This window comes from Megalobrama amblycephala, linkage group LG12 (assembly GCF_018812025.1).
Source record: "Megalobrama amblycephala isolate DHTTF-2021 linkage group LG12, ASM1881202v1, whole genome shotgun sequence".
Taxonomy (NCBI): domain Eukaryota; kingdom Metazoa; phylum Chordata; class Actinopteri; order Cypriniformes; family Xenocyprididae; genus Megalobrama; species Megalobrama amblycephala.
The window spans coordinates 1,109,958-1,135,000 of NC_063055.1; the positions used below are offsets into that span (position 1 = coordinate 1,109,958).

A 25,043-nucleotide genomic window follows, 5' to 3' on the forward strand; every position below is an offset into this window, starting at 1 on the left:
TTTCCATGTGAAAGCCCTTTTAGTTTTTAATCAGAGTAGATTCAATTAAATTATTAATTTTCTTCCCAAACGCTTTTGAGGTGCAGATATGGGATCAGTGGAGAAGAAAGGGCCGTCAGCGAGTCACGTTTAATCATTAAGTTTCAGGAGAGTGTGATGTAATTACGCTCAGGTGATGGAATTACGGCTGCTTTTATTAACGAGCTGCTCGTATGAGCCCATCTGAGCATGTGCATGTATTTTATTTTATTTTGTATTTTATTTATTTATTTAATCCAAATTCTAAAACTTTCTATATATTTCAAGTTTTTTCTCCGTGCTCTCCCAGACTCAGAGTGTGATGTAATATGGCTGCTTTATTAACGAGCCGCTGATATGAGCCGATCGGAGCATGTGCAGATGACCTTGACCGACCTTTAACCCTGTCCGCCCCTCTGTTGTGTGTTGGCAGATGTGTGGAGATCATCGCTAAGGAGGGCCGGAGTCTGAAGGAGCTTTATCTGGTGTCCTGCAAGATCACAGATCACGGTAAGACTGAGATGCGTTTCGTTTCTCTCTCAATCATGAACACTTCAGACTACAGGAGCTTGAAGTCATGCGGCATGTGCAGAACGGACATTAACTTTAACCCGTCGCCTGCAGTCAGTTTCCCTTTTAGGCCTAATTTCTGTCATGGTAAAGCAGCAGTTTTTATTTTATTTTATTTTATTTTATTTTATTTTATTTTATTTTATTTTATTTTATTTTATTTTATTTTATTTTATTTTATTTTATTTTATTTTATTTTATTTTATTTTATTTTATTTTATTTTATTTTATTTTATTTTATTTTATTTTATTTTATTTTATTTTATTATTTTATTTTATTTAGTTTTATTTTTCAAAATTCAAAAACTTTGCCTGTCTTTCAAAAACTTTGAAAGAGTTTCACATTTATTTATTTATTTATTTATTTCCTAAAAAAATATTTATATTTATATTTCATTTATTTGTTTAATTACATATATATATATATATATATATATATATATATATATATATATATATATATATATAAATATATTAATTTACTTGTTCATATTTATTTATTTAATATCTATATTTAGTTATTGTGTATTTATTTATTTATTTATTTTTTTTTTTAATTTAAATATATTAATTAATTAAATATTACATTTATTTATTTATTTATTACTTTGCATATTGTCATGGCAAAGTTTTTATTTATTTATTTACATTTTTATTTATATTTAATTTATTTGTGTAATTACATAAATATATATAAATATATTCATTTACTTGTTTGTTTTTATTTATTTATTTAATATATTTATTTATTCTGTATTTATTTATTTATTTAAATTATTTTTGATGCATTTGTTTATTTTTATTTGTAATTTAAATATATTAATTAATTAAATATTACATTTATTTATTTAATTATTTCCTAAATCTTTGCATATTGTCATGGCTAAGTTTTTATTTATATATTTTTACGTATTTATTTTTTATATTCTATTTATTTGTTTAATTACGTAAATATATATAAATATATTCATTTATTTGTGTTATATTTATTTATTTAATATATTTATTTAAATTACATTTATTTATTTATTTATTTATTTCCTAAAACTTTGCATATTGTCATGGCAAAGTTTTTATTTATTTATTTTTAATTATTTACATTTTTATTTTTATTTAATTTATTTGTTTAATTACATAAATATAAACAAGTAAATTAGTATATTTATTCATATTTGTCATTAAACAAAAAAATTTAATTTAAATAAAAATGTAAATAATTAAAAATAAATAAATAAAATGTAAAATACTGCTGCTTAGCCATGACAGTATGTTTTAGGAAATAAATAAATGAATATATTTTTTATTCTGCAATTTTTTATTTAAATGACTCATTTTTAATCCATTTGTTTATTTTTATTTATTTTATATATTAATTAATTAAATCAAACAATAGTGAATAAATATAATTAACTTTATTTATTTATTTGTTCCAAAGTCCAACAATGTTTAAATATATTTCCAGGCTTACAGTTTTAAATCCCAGACTTTCAGTTCTCTCAGGCTTTTGTTCCCCTCCGTGTGCACATTTGTTCATGTCTGCATTGTGTATTGGAGAGTCTTTCTGTCCGTACGGTCCATTGAAGGCACATTAACGCTCATTGTCAGTCCCATCCTTGAGCTCCAGCAGTATGCGCTACAGATAATGCAGTAATGATGGCAGATAAACCCTCTGATCCCTTGAAACAAAGGCCAGAACAGCTGCATGTGTTCACACACCGAATCACGGGGCGCTCTGGGTAATTACTGCCTGCTGAGACTGAAGGACAAAGCTGAGCGATTACGCCGGGCAAACAATAGCTACATGTGCTGCCAGATCGTAACGTTAGATGTAAGTAACTGCATGACGGAGCAAAAGGAGCCGTTCTTGTGCTTGTTCTTGCTCGGAGTAATGAAAACACATTTGGTTTTTATTAGCGTAAAGACAGAAACGCTCTCCTCCCATCGCCCACCTCTGAGAGCAGCCGAACGACAAAGATTTGCTTCAGTGTTTTTAAGTGGAAAAAGATTTTAGAAGTAGATTTTCGGGTCAGCGGTGCTCTTAAATGACACCCTTGCGGTGCAGCGCTGAATCGCAGTGTGTTTGTGTTGAGCTCGTGCCCGAAAACTGACCACATCTCCTCCACCGCGGTGAAAATCACCACCAGTCAGAAGCATCAGACGTCATTACATGCAGCTGTGTCACTTACGGTCAGCGGGGGAAGCAGCGAGACGCAATAAACAGTCTGACCGGTGGACGTACATGATGACAAGGATAAACTAGAGTAGTACACAAGCTAGAGCAGAAGAGATGTGAAGAAAAGCGTTGTTTTGTTAAATTGAAGGTGTAGTACGTGTCTTTGTTCACTTTAAGTATTTGCAGAAGAGGAGTGTGTTCTTAAAGCCAGCATGAAATTGAAGTCGCGCTTGTCTTTTAAAACGGCTTCGCAAACAAGAACAAATGTAGGGTGGGGCTTGATTTTGTCTGTGAGGAACTGATTGGATGGTGGTGGTTTGCTATTGGTGGATCTCATGTGAGTGACAGGTTGCCCCGCCCACGTCATCAGAGAACAGAAGAGATGCTGCAAGAGGGACGAGAAGATATTCTGATTCAAGATTATGAGGAACATGTATTTAAAACAATGATAAAGTGCATAGATGAATCATTTATGAATAAACACTGCAATTTCAATATTAGGGGCTCAGCCCCCAATGAGGGAATGATTTAAAAAAAAACATAATAATTTAATAATTTTTTTGTATATTTGGGTAGGCATAAACAATACAATAGGCTATTTTTGCTTATAACTTCTGATGGGTTTGTCCAAAAATCATAAAATTTGGTCTTGTTAGATTCGGGTTATCATGTCGAGTCGAATGACATCCAATTTTCCCATATCGGCCATTTTGAATTTTGTGCTAAAATGCGGTATTTTACGAACGCATTACCGTATCATTACGAAACTCGGTATGGGTCTTTGGCGCCATGCCCTGATACTCAAAAAGTTTCAGCACAGCGCCACCTTGTGGTCAAAAGTTATAACAAAATTTACAAAAATGCTAATAACTTTTGACTATATTAACTGATTGTAATGAAACTCATGCCGAGAACACAGATATCAAATTTGCCATAGTCGGCTGAACTTCCTGTCCGCCATATTGTTTTTCTTTAAAAACCTACTTTTTCGAACTCCTCCCAGAACGTTGCTCCGATTTTCACCAAAATTGAAATGTATCATCTTCAGACCATGTCAACAAATAGTTATGGATTTCAAGTCGATACGTCAAACCGTTTTCGTATACCGGAGCAACGAATTTGATGCATGATGCAAAACACACTCTTGAAGCTGTATCTCTGCAACGCTTTATCGTATTCAGACCAAACTTGGTGCATCATGCAGCGTTTCGGCGCAGTGCCACCTACTGGAGTGGAGATATGAAAATGGCTCTTTTTGCTTATAACTTCTGATGGGTTTGACCAAAAATCATAAATTTGGTCTCGTTAGATTTGGGGCATCATGTTGAGTCGAATTATATCCAATTTTCCCATATCGGCCATTTTGTCCTTCAGCCATTTTGAATTTTGTGCTAAAATGCTGTATTTTATGAATGCATTAGCGTATTGTTATGAAACTCGGTATGGGTTATCAGGACAATGCTTTGAAAGAGCCTGTTGAAGGAGAAGTTTCGGACCAGCGCCACCTTGTGGTCAAAATTTATAACAACACTTACAAAAATGTTAATAACTTTTGACTATATTAACTGATTGTAATGAAACTGGTCTCAGTAGATTCCTTGGGTCATGCCGAAAACACAGATATCAAATTTGCCATAGTCGGCTGAACTTCCTGTCCGCCATATTGTTTTTCTTTAAAAACCTACTTTTTCGAACTCCTCCCAGAACGTTGCTCCGATTTTCACCAAAATTGAAATGTATCATCTTCAGACCATGTCAACAAATAATTATGGATTTCAAGTCGATACGTCAAACCGTTTTCGTATACCGGAGCAACGAATTTGAGGCATGATGCAAAACCCACTCTTGAAGCTGTATCTCTGCAGCGCTTTATCATATTCTGACCAAACTTGGTACGTGTCATCACAAGCATGACCTGAGGCATCATGCAGCGTTTCGGCGCAGTGCCACCTACTGGAGTGGAGATATGAAAATGGCTCTTTTTGCTTATAACTTCTGATGGGTTTGTCCAAAAATCATAAATTTGGTCTCGTTAGATTTGGGGCATCATGTTGAGTCGAATGATATCCAATTTTCCCATATCGGCCATTTTGTCCTTCAGCCATTTTGAATTTTGTGCTAAAATGCTGTATTTTACGAACGCATTAGCATATCATTACGAAACTCGGTATGGGTCTTTGGCGCCATGCCCTGATACTCAAAAAGTTTCGGCGCAGCGCCACCTTGTGGTCAAAAGTTATAACAAAATGTACAAAAATGTTAATAACTTTTGACTATATTGACTGATTGTAATGGAACTGGTCTCAGTAGATTCCTTGGGTCATGCCGAGAACACAGATATCAAATTTGCCATAGTCGGCTGAACTTCCTGTCCGCCATATTGTTTTTCTTTAAAAACGTACTTTTTCGAACTCCTCCCAGAACGTTGCTCCGATTTTCACCAAAATTGAAATGTATCATCTTCAGACCATGTCAACAAATAGTTATGGATTATGTTATGGATTTCAAGTCGATACGTCAAACCGTTTTCGTATACCGGAGCAACGAATTTGAGGCATGATGCAAAACCCACTCTTGAAGCTGTATCTCTGCAACACTTTATCGTATTCAGACCAAACTTGGTACGTGTCATCACAAGCATGACCTGAGGCATCATGCAGCGTTTTGGCGCAGTGCCACCTACTGGAGTGGAGATATGAAAATGGCTCTTTTTGCTTATAACTTCTGATGGGTTTGACCAAAAATCATAAATTTGGTCTCGTTAGATTTGGGGCATCATGTTGAGTTGAATGATATCCAATTTTCCCATATCGGCCATTTTGTCCTTCAGCCATTTTGAATTTTGTGCTAAAATGCTGTATTTTATGAATGCATTAGCGTATTGTTATGAAACTTGGTATGGGTTATCAGGACAATGCTTTGAAAGAGCCTGTTGAAGGAGAAGTTTCGGACCAGCGCCACCTTGTGGTCAAAATTTATAACAACACTTACAAAAATGATAATAACTTTTGACTATATTAACTGATTGTAATGAAACTGGTCTCAGTAGATTCCTTGGGTCATGTTAAGAACATAGATATCAAATTTGCCATAGTCGGCTGAACTTCCTGTCCGCCATATTGTTTTTCTTTAAAAACCTACTTTTTCTAACTCCTCCCAGAACGTTGCTCCGATTTTCACCAAAATTGAAATGTATCATCTTCAGACCATGTCAACAAATAGTTATGGATTTCAAGTCGATACGTCAAACCGTTTTCGTATACCGGAGCAACGAATTTGAGGCATGATGCAAAACCCACTCTTGAAGCTGTATCTCTGCAGCGCTTTATCATATTCTGACCAAACTTGGTACGTGTCATCACAAGCATGACCTGAGGCATCATGCAGCGTTTCGGCGCAGTGCCACCTACTGGAGTGGAGATATGAAAATGGCTCTTTTTGCTTATAACTTCTGATGGGTTTGTCCAAAAATCATAAATTTGGTCTCGTTAGATTTGGGGCATCATGTTGAGTCGAATGATATCCAATTTTCCCATATCGGCCATTTTGTCCTTCAGCCATTTTGAATTTTGTGCTAAAATGCTGTATTTTACGAACGCATTAGCATATCATTACGAAACTCGGTATGGGTCTTTGGCGCCATGCCCTGATACTCAAAAAGTTTCGGCGCAGCGCCACCTTGTGGTCAAAAGTTATAACAAAATGTACAAAAATGTTAATAACTTTTGACTATATTGACTGATTGTAATGGAACTGGTCTCAGTAGATTCCTTGGGTCATGCCGAGAACACAGATATCAAATTTGCCATAGTCGGCTGAACTTCCTGTCCGCCATATTGTTTTTCTTTAAAAACCTACTTTTTCTAACTCCTCCCAGAACGTTGCTCCGATTTTCACCAAAATTGAAATGTATCATCTTCAGACCATGTCAACAAATAGTTATGGATTTCAAGTCGATACGTCAAACCGTTTTCGTATACCGGAGCAACGAATTTGAGGCATGATGCAAAACCCACTCTTGAAGCTGTATCTCTGCAACACTTTATCGTATTCAGACCAAACTTGGTACGTGTCATCACAAGCATGACCTGAGGCATCATGCAGCGTTTTGGCGCAGTGCCACCTACTGGAGTGGAGATATGAAAATGGCTCTTTTTGCTTATAACTTCTGATGGGTTTGACCAAAAATCATAAATTTGGTCTCGTTAGATTTGGGGCATCATGTCGAGTCGAATGATATCCAATTTTCCCATATCGGCCATTTTGTCCTTCAGCCATTTTGAATTTTGTGCTAAAATGCTGTATTTTATGAATGCTTTAGCGTATTGTTACGAAACTCGGTATGGGTTATCAGGACAATGCTTTGAAAGAGCCTGTTGAAGGAGAAGTTTCGGACCAGCGCCACCTTGTGGTCAAAATTTATAACAACATTTACAAAAATGTTAATAACTTTTTACTATATTAACTGATTGTAATGAAACTGGTCTCAGTAGATTCCTTGGGTCATGTTAAGAACATAGATATCAAATTTGCCATAATCGAACTTCTGAACTTCCTGTCTGTCATATTGTTTTACTTTGAAAACCTACTTTTCCGAACTCCTCCTAGATCGTTGCTCTGATTTTCACCAAAATCTAACTGTATCATCATCAGACCATGCTGACAAAAAGTTATGGATTTCAAGTCGATAAGTCAAACCGTTTTCGTATAGCAGAGCAAAGAATTTGAGGCATGATGCAAATCCCACTCTTGAAGCTGTATCTCTTCAGTGTTTTGACATATTGACACCAAACTTTGCAAGTGTCATTGTCACCTCACTCTGACCATACCACAACAATTTGGACACAGCACCACCTATTGGTCGAAAGTGATGAACCAGTAAATCCTCATTTTTGATCATTTTTCAGCTCTTTTGCCTAAAATGATCTTAATACGTCTTTAATTGCTCACAGCTGCAGTTGGTCTGATGCTCACAGCCGTGTTGGCTGGCTTCTTGTGCCGTTTTTGTGCTTGGCCCCGTAATTGCTGCTTGCAGCTATATTTATTACTGTAATTGTCTCGATTGGCAATTTGTGGGTAATATATTTTTTCAACACATTTAATGTTTTAAACATTATTATTTTTTAACTCTCCATTTGTGCAGTAAAATTAACTTTAAAGAAGATCTACATTTATCATGTTTCATTCATGGTGATAACACGGAAGTGTGCCATTTAGTGGAGGATTTGTGTCACTTGGTGAAAAACAAACACTTTTAACATGAAAATGACATGAAATTGCCTCTATAACCGTTAGATGGCTGCAGAGAACCACTCATTAATTCATTTGCCATCATTTTCACTCCCTTTTAATGTGTTTTGCTTTTGGATTTATTATAAAATGTATATTATATCAAATTTTAGCAATATTATTGCACTGAAGTAGAGGAAAAGTCACAAAGTCTCATGCCATTTAGATGGAAGGAATTTCTTAAAATTTTACAGTGGATGGGAAACCGTCTTGAATTGCTCCCGCGTCATATTACATAAACTGCATTTATGAAAAAATAATAAATGCATCAATAAATCAATAAATGCACACACGTTGTCCTCTGTTTTTGTTGCTGAAGAACACACTGAATAACGCAGACTAAAATACTGCCGCCAGTTTCATATGAGTTTTAAAGGGGACTGAGGCGATCACGAATTGGTGTACATATTACAGATTTAATTGCAGTTTTTTAAGGGGACTTGGTGGAGATTTATGGGGGCTAAAGCCCTCCTAAAATAGGCCTAGTGACTTCAATAGTCCATAACAATAGGAATTGTCCATTTTGATTTCATTCACAGTGACTTTAAAGTTAGAGGTTTGCGGAAGAACAGAGAGAGTGAAGGTTCTGGAAAAAAACTGTGAATTGAAACTTTTGCTCACATTGATGACTGTTTAGAACAGAAACTCAAATTAACATGTGATGTATCAGCTGATTAGGACTAGTTATGGACTAGTATAGTTGTTAGCCGTGTTAATGTAAGCTGATATTGGCTAGAGTACAATGATAACATCGTCTGATTATTGGGCTGATTCACAGGGTTAATTCTTCCTTTTCCAATTAATAGTACCATTTTTTTTTTATTATAAATATTGCATATTATAAATATTACCCACACATATTTATTAGTGCTGTCAAAATTAGTGTTAACTTTTTTCAGTTTAACGCATTAGATTTTTATAACACAATTAACGCAGCATCCATTTTTTCCTTCATAATTTGGCTAGCGTTACATTATATGCTCATACTCTTATTCACACAAATGCTTTAAACCATTCAAGCGCCACAAGACAAACGAGAACGCGCTCTGTGAATGCACGACTCGTGTGCACAGAAAGACGCACGCCAATATCGAGATCACTTTCACGCTTGAATGAACAATAATGCAATGCCAAAATGCTTGTTTTGTCGAGTATCCTCATAAGAGCTGTCTTAAATAAGTTAAATAACATCTGAAATGAACTTAAAGAGTTGTGAGTTCGGCAGCGGCAGCTCTTAAAGTGACAGCAGCCTAATAAACCAGTTGCTGTGATGTCTGTTATTAATGTTCATCAAAGAACAAAGAAAATTGCAGCTTTAAAAAGGATTAATCTATATTTCATTTATAATTTATGCAGTGCAGACTGTAAAGTGTTTGATAACTTTTTTAACATTCAATTTCTGTGTATTTCCTACCTGTTAGACAGGGAAAGCCACAGGTAAATATGACATTTACTGTATTATAATTGGTTTATGTGAAGATGTCTATAAGTAATGTATGTTTTTTTTTTTTTTTTGTTTTTTTTTTAAATCAATTTCATAGAGACATTAGTATCAGTGATACAGACCTTCATTCATAAAAAAGATACCATTAAACAAATATTTAAAATATACTGTCTTTAAGTTGTTTCTACATTAATTTGGAGAGTAACTGCAGAAAAAAATATGCGATTAATACTTTTTTTTTTAATCGATTGACATCTCTAATATTTACATGCATGCACTGACTGAAAAAATCAGTAGAAAATGGAAGGTCCTGGTCATTTTCTGTTTGGACGTCCATTAAGTTCACAGACATTTCCTGTAACCCTGAACACAACACAATGCGATGTGTAAAATATGGAAAATTCTTTCATATTAACACAATACATTCGGCCCTATTAACATTATAAATGTCTTTACTGTTACTTTTACAATTTAATACATTTTTAGTGAATAAAAGTACTACTTTTTTTTCCAAAAAAGAAAGAAAGTAAATGCTTTCAACCTTGGATCAAAGCGTCTTCCTGATGCATAGTATCGGTATCAGCATCAACTTTGAATAAACACAGATCAGGTGACCACTAGTTAGGGCACTATGTTAGTGTCCAGCGGTCATCTCGGACACTGAGAACCTCCTCACTCCATCTCTGCATGTTTTGGCCAGAATGATGTGTCTCTGAAAGTCACTTCAGATCTTCTTTGGCAATGAGTTAAAGTGACTGAAGGACTTCTTCACAGCAAACTTTAAACTTTAAAGGCTTAAAACAGCCTGAAATCAGACCACACAGTAATCCAGAACATAGTATCTTGCCTTGTAGATCATAGTAGTGTAATTCGGCACTATCTGTGTGATTAATACTCTTATATTTACTTATATATGCTGTACTGTACTGTACAAAAAAGGTCACTACTGTAAATGCAAAAAGATAGTTACCAGTGAACGCCATTAAAATAAGTTACATGAAATAAATCCTAGTACATGGCGTTAAAAATAATAATGCACAGTTACGCAGTCATGTGTATTTTTCACAGGCTGTATTCATAGTTGAATTGCAGTACAGCGCAGAAAGCATGTTCTGAGAGATTCTCCCATGAGGAAGTCTGATACGGCACTAATGTATTTCAGGCCACTTGAGATAATTACATATAAGTGCCGTTGTAATGTGCCGAATCAGTCGGAACTCCGCGCAGCATTTGTTTAACGTCAGCAGAACTCGTAGTGACTGTAATCACAACCCCTCGGATGCGTGATGAATGACCGCAACATCAAAACCAAACACTAATGATGCCCTGGAATGTGGCCGAAATATCCCAGCGTTTAAACAAGATTAATGGTGGACACCTGATCCAGGCTTTTAGGAGGAACCGCGGGCCTCCGTGGGCTAATGCGGGTCCGGTTTAGGGTGATGTCAAAAACCATCGCTCCTCTGAGGGCCGGTAAATACGCCTGTTCTCCCGCGTCCTGCTGCTAATGGAATGATTGGTGGATTTCCTGCACGGCTCTTGATCAATTGGATAATAGAAGGGTGATTTTGCGTCCCGTGTTCTTGGCGGTGTTCTCATTTTAATATCTCCAGCCGGGGCTAGAAACTGGAAATGGAAGCTTGAGGCAAAAATGCCACCAAAATGAACCAAAAATGCCCCCCAAATTCAAGAAAGGGGGACAAAATTTGGAACAAAAATATATTGCATTGATTTTACTGAAAGGAAATGATTCACTGGAATAAAATGGATCATAAGTATTACATAAATTTGAATTTTAGACTTTTTAAAATTTAAATTAATTGAATAAATACAAGTATTTGACATAAAAGACGATACATTAAATAAGGTAATTCTTAAAATTGCCCTTACAAATGTACATATAATATATTAATAATAATATTTAAAAAATAACATTGCCCCTTGATGGAAAAGTTCATTTCTGACCCTGTCTCCAGCGTGGAATATTTTTATTAATGGTTTTGAGTAGTTTGTTGATGATGTCTGTCATGTTCTCTTCTTCTGCTGCTGTTTTCTGCTGTATGTTTGCTTTTAATCAGCAGATTCAGAGAGATGAAACGCAGCAATAATGCTCTTGTAATTTCCGCCGTGATGCAGTGCGGCGCGCAGATGCTCAGTAAATGGACAAACACTCGGCAGGGAACATTTGAAGCCCTTCAGTTCTGCTTCCATTAAGTCTTGAGTTCATGTTTGCTGGTTAGTGATTGTGTTCAGCGCTGGCAGACGAGCTGCACTCATGCACCTGCTTTAGTTTAATTAATTCTTATGGTTATTAGTGTACCGCTCTGTGAGATGACAGCGGGTCATGGGGTTCTGAAGATGATTGTGTTGGTTATTAGAAATCGATTTCGTAAAGCTTTTTATAAGTTCTTGAAAGTGTCATTTGAAGTTACAGGCAACACAGAATGAAGCTACGCTCTAAACAATCCTGGGTTAAAAACAACCCAAGTTGGGTTGAAAATGGACAAACCCAGTGATTGGGCTGTTTTAACCCAATGAATGGGTTGCTTTAACCTAGCGATTGGGTTGCTTTAAGTAAGTGATAGGGTTGTTTTAACCCAACGATTAGGCTGTTTTAACCCAATGATTGGGCTGTTTTAACCCAGCGGTTGGGCTGTTTTAACCCAGCTAATGGGTTGCTTTAACCTAGCGATTGGGCTGTTTTAACCCAGCGAATGGGTTGCTTTGACCCAGCGATTAGGGGTGTTTTAACCCAGTGAATGGGTTGTTTTAACCCAGTGAAAGGATTTTTTTAACCCAGCGAATGGGTTGCTTTAACCCAGAGATTTGGCTGTTTTAACCCAACGATTGGACTGTTTTAACCCAGCGAATGGGTTGCTTTAACCCAGCGAATGGGTTGCTTTAACCTAGCGATTGGGTTACTTTAACTAAGTGATAGGGTTGTTTTAACCCACCGATTAGGCTGTTTTAACCCAACGATTGGGCTGTTTTAACCCAGCGAATGGGCTGTTTTAACCTAGCGAATGGGTTGCTTTAACCTAGCGATTGGGTTACTTTAACTAAGTGATAGGGTTGTTTTAACCCACCGATTAGGCTGTTTGAACCCAACAATTGGGCTGTTTTAACCCAGCGATTGGGCTGTTTTAACCCAGCGAATGGGCTGTTTTAACCTAGCGAATGGGTTGCTTTAACCCAACGATTGGGCTATTTTAACCCAGCGTAGGGGTGTTTTAACCCACCGATTGGGCTGTTTTAACCCAACGATTGGGCTGTTTTAACCCAGCGAATGGGTTGCTTTAACCTAGTGATTGGGTTGTTTTAACCCACCGATTAGGCTGTTTTAACCCAACGACTGGGCTGTATTAACCCAGCGAATGGGCTGTTTTAACCTAGCGAATGGGTTGCTTTAACCTAGTGATTGGGTTGTTTTAACCCACCGATTAGGCTGTTTTAACCCAACGATTGGGCTGTATTAACCCAGCGAATGGGCTGTTTTAACCTAGCGATTGGGTTGCTTTAACTAAGTGATAGGGTTGTTTTAACCCACCGATTAGGCTGTTTTAACCCAACGATTGGGCTGTATTAACCCAGCGAATGAGCTGTTTTAACCTAGCGAATGGGTTGCTTTAACCCAGCGATTAGGGTGTTTTAACCCAGCGAATGGGTTGTTTTAACCCAGTGAAAGGATATTTTTAACCCAGCGAATGGGTTGCTTTAACCCAGTGATTGGGCTTTTTTAACCCACCAATTGGGCTATTTTAACCCAGCGATAGGGGTGTTTTAACCCACCGATTGGGCTGTTTTAACTCAGCGATAGGGGTGTTTTAACCCACCGATTGGGCTGTTTTAACCCACTGAGTGGGCTGTTTTAACCCACTGATTGGGCTGTTTTAACTCAGCGATTGGGCTGTTTTAACCCACCGATTGGGCTGTTTTAACCCACCGATTGGACTGTTTAATCTCAGCGATAAGGGTGTTTTAACCCACCAATTGGGCTGTTTAAACCCACCGATTGGGCTGTTTTAACCCACCGATTGGGCTGTTTTAACCCACCGATTGGGTTTGTCTATTTTTAACCCAGCATGTGTACGTTGAGTTTATTTTTAAAGTGCATTCTTCTTCTTCTTCTTCTTTTTCTTCCGCTGTTGAGTCCATGGCTGCCCATAGAACCGCTTGTGGTAAAATTATGAAATCCTCCGATAGAGGACAGTCCCAACATTAACTACAGCAAAATTGAAGTTTCTAACTCATTCCCTCTAGCGCCACCAACTGTCCAAAGTTGCACTTTTGAACCATAAGGGAAAAAAAAAAATTTCCCTCTGATTCCTTGGCTCAAGACGATTTGTTTGCAGCCATTTGTTGCATTACAGCTCAATGCTTTGTCCAATTTTCTCCAAAATTGTTTCTTTTTGCTGAACCATTATGATGTGAAATATAGTTGAGTTCATGGCGTTAGTTCCTCCTGCTGCATGCTGGTCTGTGGCGTCTCCTTCTGTCATCGTCTGATGTGTTTGTGACATTTTCATTCAGCTTATATTCAGTCATATATTCAGAGCGTGACCCGCTGAGAAACGCCCGACGCCGGTGGAGACGTAATCTTCACAACTCTGATTCTACATCAGACATTGTTTACTGTACAAAATGCATAAAAATGTCCTCAAAATCAACCATTGAAGATATTATCATCAACATGAACTGAACAGACCCAATCAATACCAAATCATTAACATGGAAAACTGAACAGAGAAGTTCATAATGCTGTAAATGCTTTAAGTGTTATTTGTGTTTATAGTTTGAGCTTGTTTATCATGACAGCCACTAATTCACCTCAAAAACATTTTACAAATGCAGTTTAGTTGATGGTTTTTGAGTATGAGGGCACCACAAAACCTGTTTATGTTGATTTGATGAGTTTCTACATGACAGATGAATTTGAGTTTGATTGACACGACCTTTGACATCAACAACTGAAGAAATTAGTGTTTCTTCTTGCTTTATATATTTCATAAGTCTATAGATCTATCTTAACTATACTTTGGCAAGTACAAATTGTTAATAAATATGTATTATTGATTATAATAATTATAAAATATTAATAAATGTACCTGTGCATAATATATCACTATATCGCATAAAAGCATCTACCAAATGCATGTAATAATTGTGTATATTTTTGGGTCTATGCAAGTCATGGTCATTATAATAACACCATGTTTGTCTACTAGTGTTTGATAGACAGTTTCACTTGTTCGTTTAATGTCTAATTCTGCGTCCACCTGATGCAGAACCAGTAGATTTCTCTCCGTGTGTTTTTATTCAAATGCATCTGTGTGTTTTTGTTCTTTTGTAAGCCGTGGCGTTCAGGAGATCAAACGTGTAGCAGTGGCATTGCTACGTTTAAGATAACAATGCTAAAAGACTCTGCCTTTGATTCACTGTTCTCACACCAAACTGAAAATCAACCGCAGAAACAAACAGATGAAAAGAACAGCGTGAGGAGAAAACAGGAAAGTTAATGGACATAAAAACGCCGCTCACACAAAACACAAAGTGACATTTTCTAAGTAATGGAGTGAGTGTGTTTATTGATGACCGCAAATGCACTCGAGTGATTTTCCTTCAAATCCCCCTTCAGTCGTAGTCGAAAGAGTGTCATTTAGTGGTTCATCTGTCTGTTCATCTATTGTGGTTATTCACTTATCTCATTAACAGAAGATATGAGAACTTGAAAGTATAATCAATTCTAATAATTATGAAATATTAATCTTAAATTCCATTTGTGGCCATGTATAAACCCGTTATTTTTACATGCAATGATTTTTGCAAATACACTCTGAATTCAGACTGTTAAAGTTCTATATTAAAAAGTTCTGCATGATTAATTGGACGATTAGAAAAAAAACATTGAAATCGCACTTAAACAATTTGGCTTAGTGCGATTATGATTATGATATTTTTTTATGCATGCCTTATCAATGAACTATGGCTCCAAATGCTAATCCATCTGAAAGCACTGAGAGTTTGAATCGCTTATATATGTGTTTGAAAAAACAACACGTCAAACATCTTTCCAGACATGAGAAGCATTTATTAACATCTTGTCCAACAAAAGACAACATTTAAAAATGTTTTTACTCCAAACTCACTTCATAACAACAGTTGAGCATCCTTCTGTGAGATGATGTGGCTTCTTACACAAAATAAGGCAGTCGTGTGTTTATTAGTCATGTTTAATCGATCAAAACGTTTCAATCTTCAGCTACAGTGATAATATGGGATTTCCTGGAATGACGCGTGTTCTACTTCGGCAGCAGGGCGTATTTGCAGTTTCTGCACAAGAGCGCCCTCTGGCTTTCAGATAAAGAAACATTTACTACTGATCACAGAGCCGTACAGCTCTGACAAGCTGCGCATAAAATAATCGCAGCTTTTGCCAAATCGCGTGCGATAAATCGTGCAATTTTACTCTAAACTTTGCAATCTGATTTGAGTAACCAACCAGATCTCATTGACAGCCATAGGATTTTTTTCCCTACTACGGTAGTCAATAGGGGGCGAGATCTGTTTGGTTACTAACATTCTTCCAAATATCTTCCTTTGTGTTCAGCAGAACAAAGAAATTTATACAGGTTTGGAACAACTTGAGGATGATTAAATGAAGAATGAAGGTGAACTATCCCTTTAACTCATGAATAACTCACTTTTTCTGATAAGGTCTGTTCACCCGTCCTCCTCTGCTCATCTGTGAAGCCGGTTTATTTGTTCTAGTGTTTGTGTTTGTCCAGGAAACAGATGAGGTTCTGAACCGCATGTTTGCCATCTGTTGATCACATCAGACACTGAAGACTGGAGTAATGATGCTGAAAATTCAGCTTTGATCACAGGATATAAATTACACTTTACTATATATTCACATAGAAAACAGCTATTTTACATTGTAATAATATTTCAGATTTTTTACTGTATTTTTGATCAAATAAATGCAGCCTTGGTGAGCAGAAGAGACAAAATCCTACCGAGCCCAAACTTTGAACGGTTTTATATGAACTCACTCCATCAGTGTTTTGTGAGAGTATTTCTGTAATTGAACTCAGACTTGCTCACGGCTCTTGATTTCCCCAGCTCCACACGATTACAATGAGAATCAATATGAAGTGAGTCTGTAAGTAAAAGAGTTTAATGATTGAGATTTCAGATTGAACGTCCTGTAACTGCGGCAGACGTGTTTCATCAGCTCATCTCTGAAGCATGAGCTGGTTTTACTGGCATTAGTTTCCCCCGTTCAGATGATATCCAATAAACTCTATATAATCCTAAGTCAATATATTCAATCATAGAAACGCTAACGAGTGTCTGAAGCTGGACCTTATAAAGTCACCTGCAGACTGCTTTATTCATCTAAACTGTTAAAGAGATATTAAGTCTTGTGTACTGAGAAATGTTTTGAAACTTTTTGCTTAATATCTTCAGTCATTTCTTTTCTCCAGTAAATGTATCTTGATTTAAGAATGTTTAGATATTTGTGCTGGAAAACAAGACAGAAACACTAAGTAAGTAAATGATTTTTGCAGTGTGTTTTGCTGTAATATCTGTGTTTCTCCGGAGAGTCGCTGCATTCTCGAATCACGTCCACACCATCGTTATTGGTTTTCACTATTTAAAACCCAAATGGACTTTGGAGATTCATTATGTCCTCATCTCAGCTCTGACCCCAACAGCCATAAAAATGATTGTGCAATATTTCTTTTACGACATTGAAAATTCATAACTTTTCACCGGCGTCCTGAAGGACGAATAAAAGTAAAGGAGGAGATTTCATGTGGTATTGAACATGTGTTCTCAGGGAGGCAGACGCTCGTAAAATCTCTCCGTTTCAGCAGCAAATCAACGTAACAGGACCGGTGAGATCCGGAGAATCGCGTCACGCGTGTCCGTCTGTATCCGTGTGTGTTCTGCTGTGTCCGATCGGATGCTTCAACCTTGCATTACGGTCTGTAATCCTGCAGATCCCACAGCGCCTGCTTTAGCTTGTTATTGTCATCATTGTGTTGTCATTGAGTCCAGCTTTTCAGATACTGTTGAATATTTTAGTGCGTTTGAATGAGGGGTTTGTCTTTTGATAACACAAGGCTGAATGAAGAGATGCATCACTGATCAACCAGTAAAAAACATTTCAACAAACCTAATCAAATATATTATAAAACAGAGTACGAGTAGCCTTGCGATATGGCCGTTTTGTAATCATAGAGTGCTGATATACAGCCATATCGCACGGCTGCGAGTGCGATATTGCATTTATACAACAGTTAGATGAGACAAGTGTGTAAATAAATAAGAAATAACAACGGAGTGTCTTTAAAAATACTCTTTTGTGAGGAACTACTTGGATTCAAATCTCAAGTTGACAGTTTAACAATTGAGCCCAAGCCTCTGTTACTAATTCTGAAACGTCACTTTAGAACTAGTAATGAAGAAACGTTGAGTCGCTTCATTGAAGCTTATTGTATTATGTAGATTATTATGGTATTATGAGAGAGAGATTGACTAAATGAGTGTATTACCTGCATCTGATAGCATTAATTCTCCAGGTTGATGTCCATAATATTATATCCATTATGAAAAATCTGTTTGAATGTCCGCTAAGGAAAGTGATCTTTGTCTTTGTCCTTTTAAAAGTTAAGGGGATTTCCATTAAAACGTGAAAAGTCAGTCTTTGCCACCATCTAATGGTGTAATACTTTCACTGATACTATTGACAGACCCTTTCTCAATACCAAATACGGCATATTATTTATATAAAATAATATTTAATGAACAACAGTATTTAAATTAACAACAATAGCCATTATAAAAGACATAAACGCAAGCAAACAAACAAAATCAAATAAATAAACACAAGCAAACAATTCAGTCAAATGCATGAAAGTAGCGCTCTAGTTACAGGATTTAAGTTAGGGTGTGTGCGGTTCGTTTGGTCTGGACCAAAAAACAAAACAAAAACATTTAGTCCTGGTCCGATTGGCAATTTTATCACAGAACCAAAAGATACCGAACCTAATGACATAGGGATACATTCACAACCTTGGATTTTATGACGTATTGCCTTGAGACTGAACTTAGCGAACATCCAAAACAATGCTGTTTGCTGAGATAAATGCGCTAGTTGTGTGTGCGTAGCGGTGCGTATGATGGTATTTTGGCCAGCTGGGAACTCTTGAAGAGTTAAAACAGCTGCAGGAATCCCTCCATTACACAAATGATCTGCTCGCAACTATGATGAGAAAAACCGATATGCGTGAGGATTCTGTCGTTTTTAGGGTCTCATCTTCCTGTTTTTGGTTTGTTTACATGTCTTTGGTCCGTGTTGCGTTCATATATCATTCGAACCGCACCAGAGTTCGTTTGGAAGCGGACCGAGACCCATCTTTTCAATGGTCTCGGTCCACTTGTTTGGTGCACATCAGGGTTGGGATGGCAGCGCTCACATGTTTCAAATGAACCGCACTAAAAGAGCAATCGCACCAGGGTTCGTTTTAATCAAACCAAACATGACAAGTGTGAACACACCCTTAAATATAACCTAAATATAAAGAAAACACACTTATTTTTCCCCTAAACCCAAATCGTTTTGCCCTGGAACAAGTAATAGATTAATAAGACCAAAGATTGCCTGTTTGATATACCCCAAATGAATTATATCTCATGTTTAACCACTATCTACATAAGAGCCAGCGGCAAATTCCCAAAGAACTGTCCCAGATGAAGCTGTTCTCAGTGGGTACTCGAGCACGGCTGCCGACAGCCTGGAGCTCGCATCTGTGAAAGCTGCTAAACAACTACATGTCTAAATAACTACATTCTTGCCTAAAAAACTCTTTTTAAACTACATTTCGTGACATAACAACAATAGTATTTATAAAAAATATGGTGGATTTGCTGATACAAATGGTGAAACGGTACTAGTGCTGATACCTGGGCAATATTGCACGGCCAATCAGATTTGAGAACCAGAAAGAACTGTTGTGTGTGTGTGTGTGTGTGTGTATGTATATGTGTGTATATATGTGTATATATATATATATATATATATATATATATATATATATATATATATATATATATATATATATATATGAAGAGTTTGCTTCCAAAATGTGATAAACACCATTTAAAAAAAACATTTAGTTTCCACCAAAATCAGTATTGTATCTGGTCAGTATTGAAAAGTAATTTATTAATTTTACGCAAAATGCGATATCCGTCGTGTTATTCTGTCATGTTTTCTCCCTTTCTTTCCAAAATGCGACAAATGCCAGTCTCCCTTCTCTGCAGAATGCGATATCCGCTCAACCAATCACAGTGCACCATTCCACGCTCTGTAAACAGTAATGGTGGCGTTCTGGATACACCCGGCATCCTAGTTTTCCTTATCTGTTTTGTACTTTGTGATCAACAAAAACAGAAAAATGGGGAAGAAACGTAAGTCGTCAAAATGTAATCATTTATGTGAGGAGATTCAGAAGATGAGGCACTCGGTAAAGCTGTTGCTTGTTCCACGACAGCATCAAACTTCTGTTACGCTCCCAAAACTGAATCACGAACAGTTTTTAAAAGCCGTTTTTAATACCAATGTACACAGCAAATGTGTTTATTTTAACCGTGCGGTGGCGCCAGATACTCTTTAATCGGTAATGACAAATAATTAATTTATAACATTAACAAGATGACTCATTGAAACCATTTTGGGAGCGATGACTGAATGTATTTTTAGTCAAATGCCTGAATATAAGATTAGTATTGACAAAGTTCAGAGGCTCATATATGTGAATCAACTTTTTTGTGTATTTTCAATATGAAAAAATAACTTTTATATTGATGAATTAATTGCATTTGGAAAAAAAAAGCATGTCATGAATTAATTGCATTTTGGGAAAAAATAATCTGTTTTTATAATAAACCTTTTAAAAAAAAAAAGGAAGATTTAAATTTTTAATGTTTTCATAACCAAAATATGCTATGTGAAAGTCTGAAACAGAAAATAGTGGTTTTCATCTTGCCGATCATGTTAGAGCGCTAAACAAGAGGCTATAAGGACTAAGGTTTAGAAATGTAATGTTTAGGTTAAAATATAAATGTAAAAATAATAATAGTAGTAATTTAACAAATTAAAATTAATCATCGTCATTTAGGCTGGCTCTTGAAGCGAGTCATTCTTGACACCAGAGTAAAAGGCACTAAAGGGCTAAATTTAGCATTTTTACATATTAAAAAACAAGTTGTATATCATTTGTATTATTTTTAACAAAATAATAACCTTGCATAAGGAAAATTAGCTTGTATCTGCTAATTCTATTCATCAGTGTTAAAAGAAACTGCATTTTCCATATTTCATTTCTGGTTTAAAAAAGGAAAAACGAATGGATGCAAAAGTGCACGGACCTATATTGATGAATTAATTGCATTTTGAGAAAAAAAAAAAAACGTGTCATGGATTTTGGGGAAAAAATAATGTTTTTATAATAAACCTTTTAAAATCAAAATGTAGATTTGAATTTTTAACGTTTTTGATAACTGCATGGTGTTTATTGCTTTAGTGTGGAAAAGTGAATACATGAGATAAATATTCCACCTCAGAGCTGTAGCATCAGCCACACTTTTGCACATTGACAGATACAGACGGATCTGATCTGATCACTCATAATAGCCGCTGAAATTTCTGTGGTAAATCTCAGGTGACGGTGCGACTGTAGTTTAGCTGACGTCTCCTGACAGCGTTTGCTGTTGTTTCTCTGCTCTTGTATAACGTGCTAATCTAGAGCCCTTAAATTGGCATGTGCTAACGGCCCCACAGGAAGTAATAACCGCGGGGCTTTATGTGCGCGGCTGTGTTATTGCTGCACGTATAGAGAGACGGCGCTCTTATTACACCCCCTGTGACTAATGCACACTATTCACTTTTATATGCACCTTGTTTTTATATCCCCCTTGTTTCTCTCTTTGCGAGGAACACATGAGTTCGGCATCCTGGGGAAATTGCACAGATATTTCATGCGTTCACACTGCAAAACATGATTTTCTTCCTCAGTGTTTCTGTCTTGTTTTCCAGCATAAAAATCTAAACATTCTTAAATCAAGATACATTTACTGGACAAGAAAAGTCACTTAAAGCATCTTTTTGGGATAGGACCTTTCATGTAGTGCGTAATAAAGTTGTAAAAGATTCAGTTTCAAAGATCAAAGTGCAGATAAATTTGTCTCCTAAAAGAAAGAATTGATTCTGAACTGCCTGAAACGAGTCGTCAGTAATTCCAGTCTCTCTTCCTGCTGAACCTATACCTAATTTGCATAATGACAGTCTCTGGTCTTCATTGGCTGATCAGCGTGTCTTTGCCCCGCCCTCAATCACTGTAGTTGTATCTGAGACTGGAAGAGTTTGGTTCGTGTTGATCATGTCGAGAAGACGCTGTTTTCTGCTGCCAAAGCAAATCGTATCACTGTGAATCAAGAGCTGAGATTCAGATATGATAATGAGCGTTTGGTTTCTGACCAATCGGAGCAGAGCAGCTCTCAGAAAGGCGGGGTTTAGAGAGACTGAATCTTTAAACGAAGCGTTTCAGACACTGAGCTGATGCTGCAGTGGATATTATGAGAAAATTAAAGTGTTTTTTGACTTTGGATGAGTGTAAACCTGCTGTAGGAGACCTAAAAACAAAATTAGGAACCTTTAAAATAACAATTAGGGTATTTTATTTTGACACATTTTTCAGGAAAACAAGACTGACGTCAGTTTGCTTCTCAGGTAATTGGACTGGAAAACAAACAAAAAATACTGAGGAAGAAAAACACGTCGCTCAGCACTAAACTGTCCTGCTTCATGCTTTTACGGGCTTAAACAGGTGTAAGTGTGAAAGCACTTGTGAAATTAGGAGTCTATTTTTGAGCACAGCGGCCATCGCTCGTGATCCGGCGTGATTGAGCGTGTGTTGACGGCTGGTTGTGACAGTGCGAGAGGGTGTTTAATGGTTAGAAACCCTGCTGCGCGCGCCGGGACCGCAGGACCGGAGTGACAAACGCTGCCAGCGCTGAGAGATTCCCTGAGCTCCTCACACCTCTTCCTCGGGATTTTAACCCCGGAGAAACGCTTCCGTGTGAGATGTGCTTGACAGGCCGTCCGGGATCGCTCTCACCGCGCTTCTAATTGTTCTGCTTTAGTTTTCGGTGGAAGTGCACTTTTTGCTCATGAACATTCAGAAAGTTTCCAGTGTAACAGTGAAGTTGCTTGAAACTTTCACGCTGTCGGCTGCTGATGAACGACAGCAGATCCACAAAACATTTGGAGAAAGTGAAGTTGGTTATAAGACAGGGGTGTCAAGCAGGCCACGTGAGCGTTATACAGTCAAACCAAAAATTATTCAGACATTTTTGATATTTTTTAAAAAAAATATCATTGTTAAAACCATTATAATCATTGTTAAAACATCCCAATCATTGTTAAAACATCCCATTCGCAGGGTTAAAACATCCCAATCATTGTTAAAACATCCCAATCATTGTTAAAACATCCCAATCATTGTTAAAACATCCCATTCGCAGGGTTAAAACATCCCAATCGTTGTTAAAACATCCCAATCATTGTTAAAACATCCCATTTGCTGGGTTAAAACATCCCAATCGCTGGGTCAAAACATCCCAATCGCTGTGTTAAAACAACCCATTCGCTGGGTCAAAACATCCCAATCGCTGTGTTAAAACAACCCATTCGCTGGGTTAAAACAATCCAATCGCTGGGTTAAAACATCCCAATCGCTGGGTTAAAACATCCCAATCGCTGGGTTAAAACAATCCAATCGCTGGGTTAAAACATCCCAATCGCTGGGTTAAAACAATCCAATCGCTGGGTTAAACAGCCCAATCGCTGGGTCAAAACATCCCAATCGCTGTGTTAAAACAATCCAATTGCTGGGTTAAACATCTCAATCGCTGGGTTAAACATCTCAATTGCTGGGTTAAAACAGCCCATTCGCTGGGTTAAAACATCCCATTCGCTGGGTTAAAACAATCCAATTGCTGGGTTAAACATCTCAATCGCTGGGTTAAACATCTCAATCGCTGGGTTAAAACAGCCCATTCGCTGGGTTAAAACAACCCAATCGCTGGGTTAAACATCTCAATCGCTGGGTTAAAACAGCCCATTCGCTGGGTTAAAACAACCCAATCGCTGGGTTAAAACATCCCAATCGCTGTGTTAAAACAATCCAATTGCTGGGTTAAACATCTCAATCGCTGGGTTAAACATCTCAATCGCTGGGTTAAAACAGCCCATTCGCTGGGTTAAAACAACCCAATCGCTGGGTTAAACATCTCAATCGCTGGGTTAAAACAGCCCATTCGCTGGGTTAAAACAACCCAATCGCTGGGTTAAAACAACCCAATCGCTGGGTTAAAACAACCCAATCGCTGGGTTAAACATCTCAATCGCTGGGTTAAAACAGCCCATTCGCTGGGTTAAAACATCCCATTCGCTGGGTTAAACATCTCAATCGCTGGGTTAAAACATCCCAATCGCTGGGTTAAAACATCCCATTCGCTGGGTTAAACATCTCAATCGCTGGGTTAAAACATCCCATTCGCTGGGTTAAAACATCCCATTCGCTGGGTTAAAACAATCCAATTACTGGGTTAAACATCTCAATCGCTGGGTTAAACATCTCAATTGCTGGGTTAAAACAGCCCATTCGCTGGGTTAAAACATCCCATTCGCTGGGTTAAAACATCCCATTCGCTGGGTTAAACATCTCAATCGCTGGGTTAAAACATCCCATTCGCTGGGTTAAAACATCCCATTCGCTGGGTTAAAACAATCCAATTACTGGGTTAAACATCTCAATCGCTGGGTTAAACATCTCAATTGCTGGGTTAAAACAGCCCATTCGCTGGGTTAAAACATCCCATTCGCTGGGTTAAAACAATCCAATTGCTGGGTTAAACATCTCAATCGCTGGGTTAAACATCTCAATTGCTGGGTTAAAACAGCCCATTCGCTGGGTTAAAACATCCCATTCGCTGGGTTAAAACAATCCAATTGCTGGGTTAAACATCTCAATCGCTGGGTTAAACATCTCAATTGCTGGGTTAAAACAGCCCATTCGCTGGGTTAAAACATCCCATTCGCTGGGTTAAAACAATCCAATTGCTGGGTTAAACATCTCAATCGCTGGGTTAAACATCTCAATCGCTGGGTTAAAACAGCCCATTCGCTGGGTTAAAACATCCCATTCGCTGGGTTAAAACAATCCAATTGCTGGGTTAAACATCTCAATCGCTGGGTTAAACATCTCAATTGCTGGGTTAAAACAGCCCATTCGCTGGGTTAAAACAACCCAATCGCTGGGTTAAACATCTCAATCGCTGGGTTAAAACAGCCCATTCGCTGGGTTAAAACAACCCAATCGCTGGGTTAAAACAACCCAATCGCTGGGTTAAACATCTCAATCGCTGGGTTAAAACATCCCATTCGCTGGGTTAAACATCTCAATTGCTGGGTTAAAA

General features: G+C 37.3%; 1 protein-coding gene across 1 annotated transcript in view; it reads left to right on the forward strand.

Moving 5' to 3' along the window:
* Positions 1-25,043, forward strand: part of fbxl17 (F-box and leucine-rich repeat protein 17) — a 262,981-nt gene that overhangs the window by 184,082 nt on the left and 53,856 nt on the right. The window contains exon 8 of the mRNA XM_048211226.1: positions 452-528. Within this exon, the coding sequence (XP_048067183.1) occupies positions 452-528 (77 nt within the window). The remainder of the gene's footprint in view (positions 1-451; positions 529-25,043) is intronic.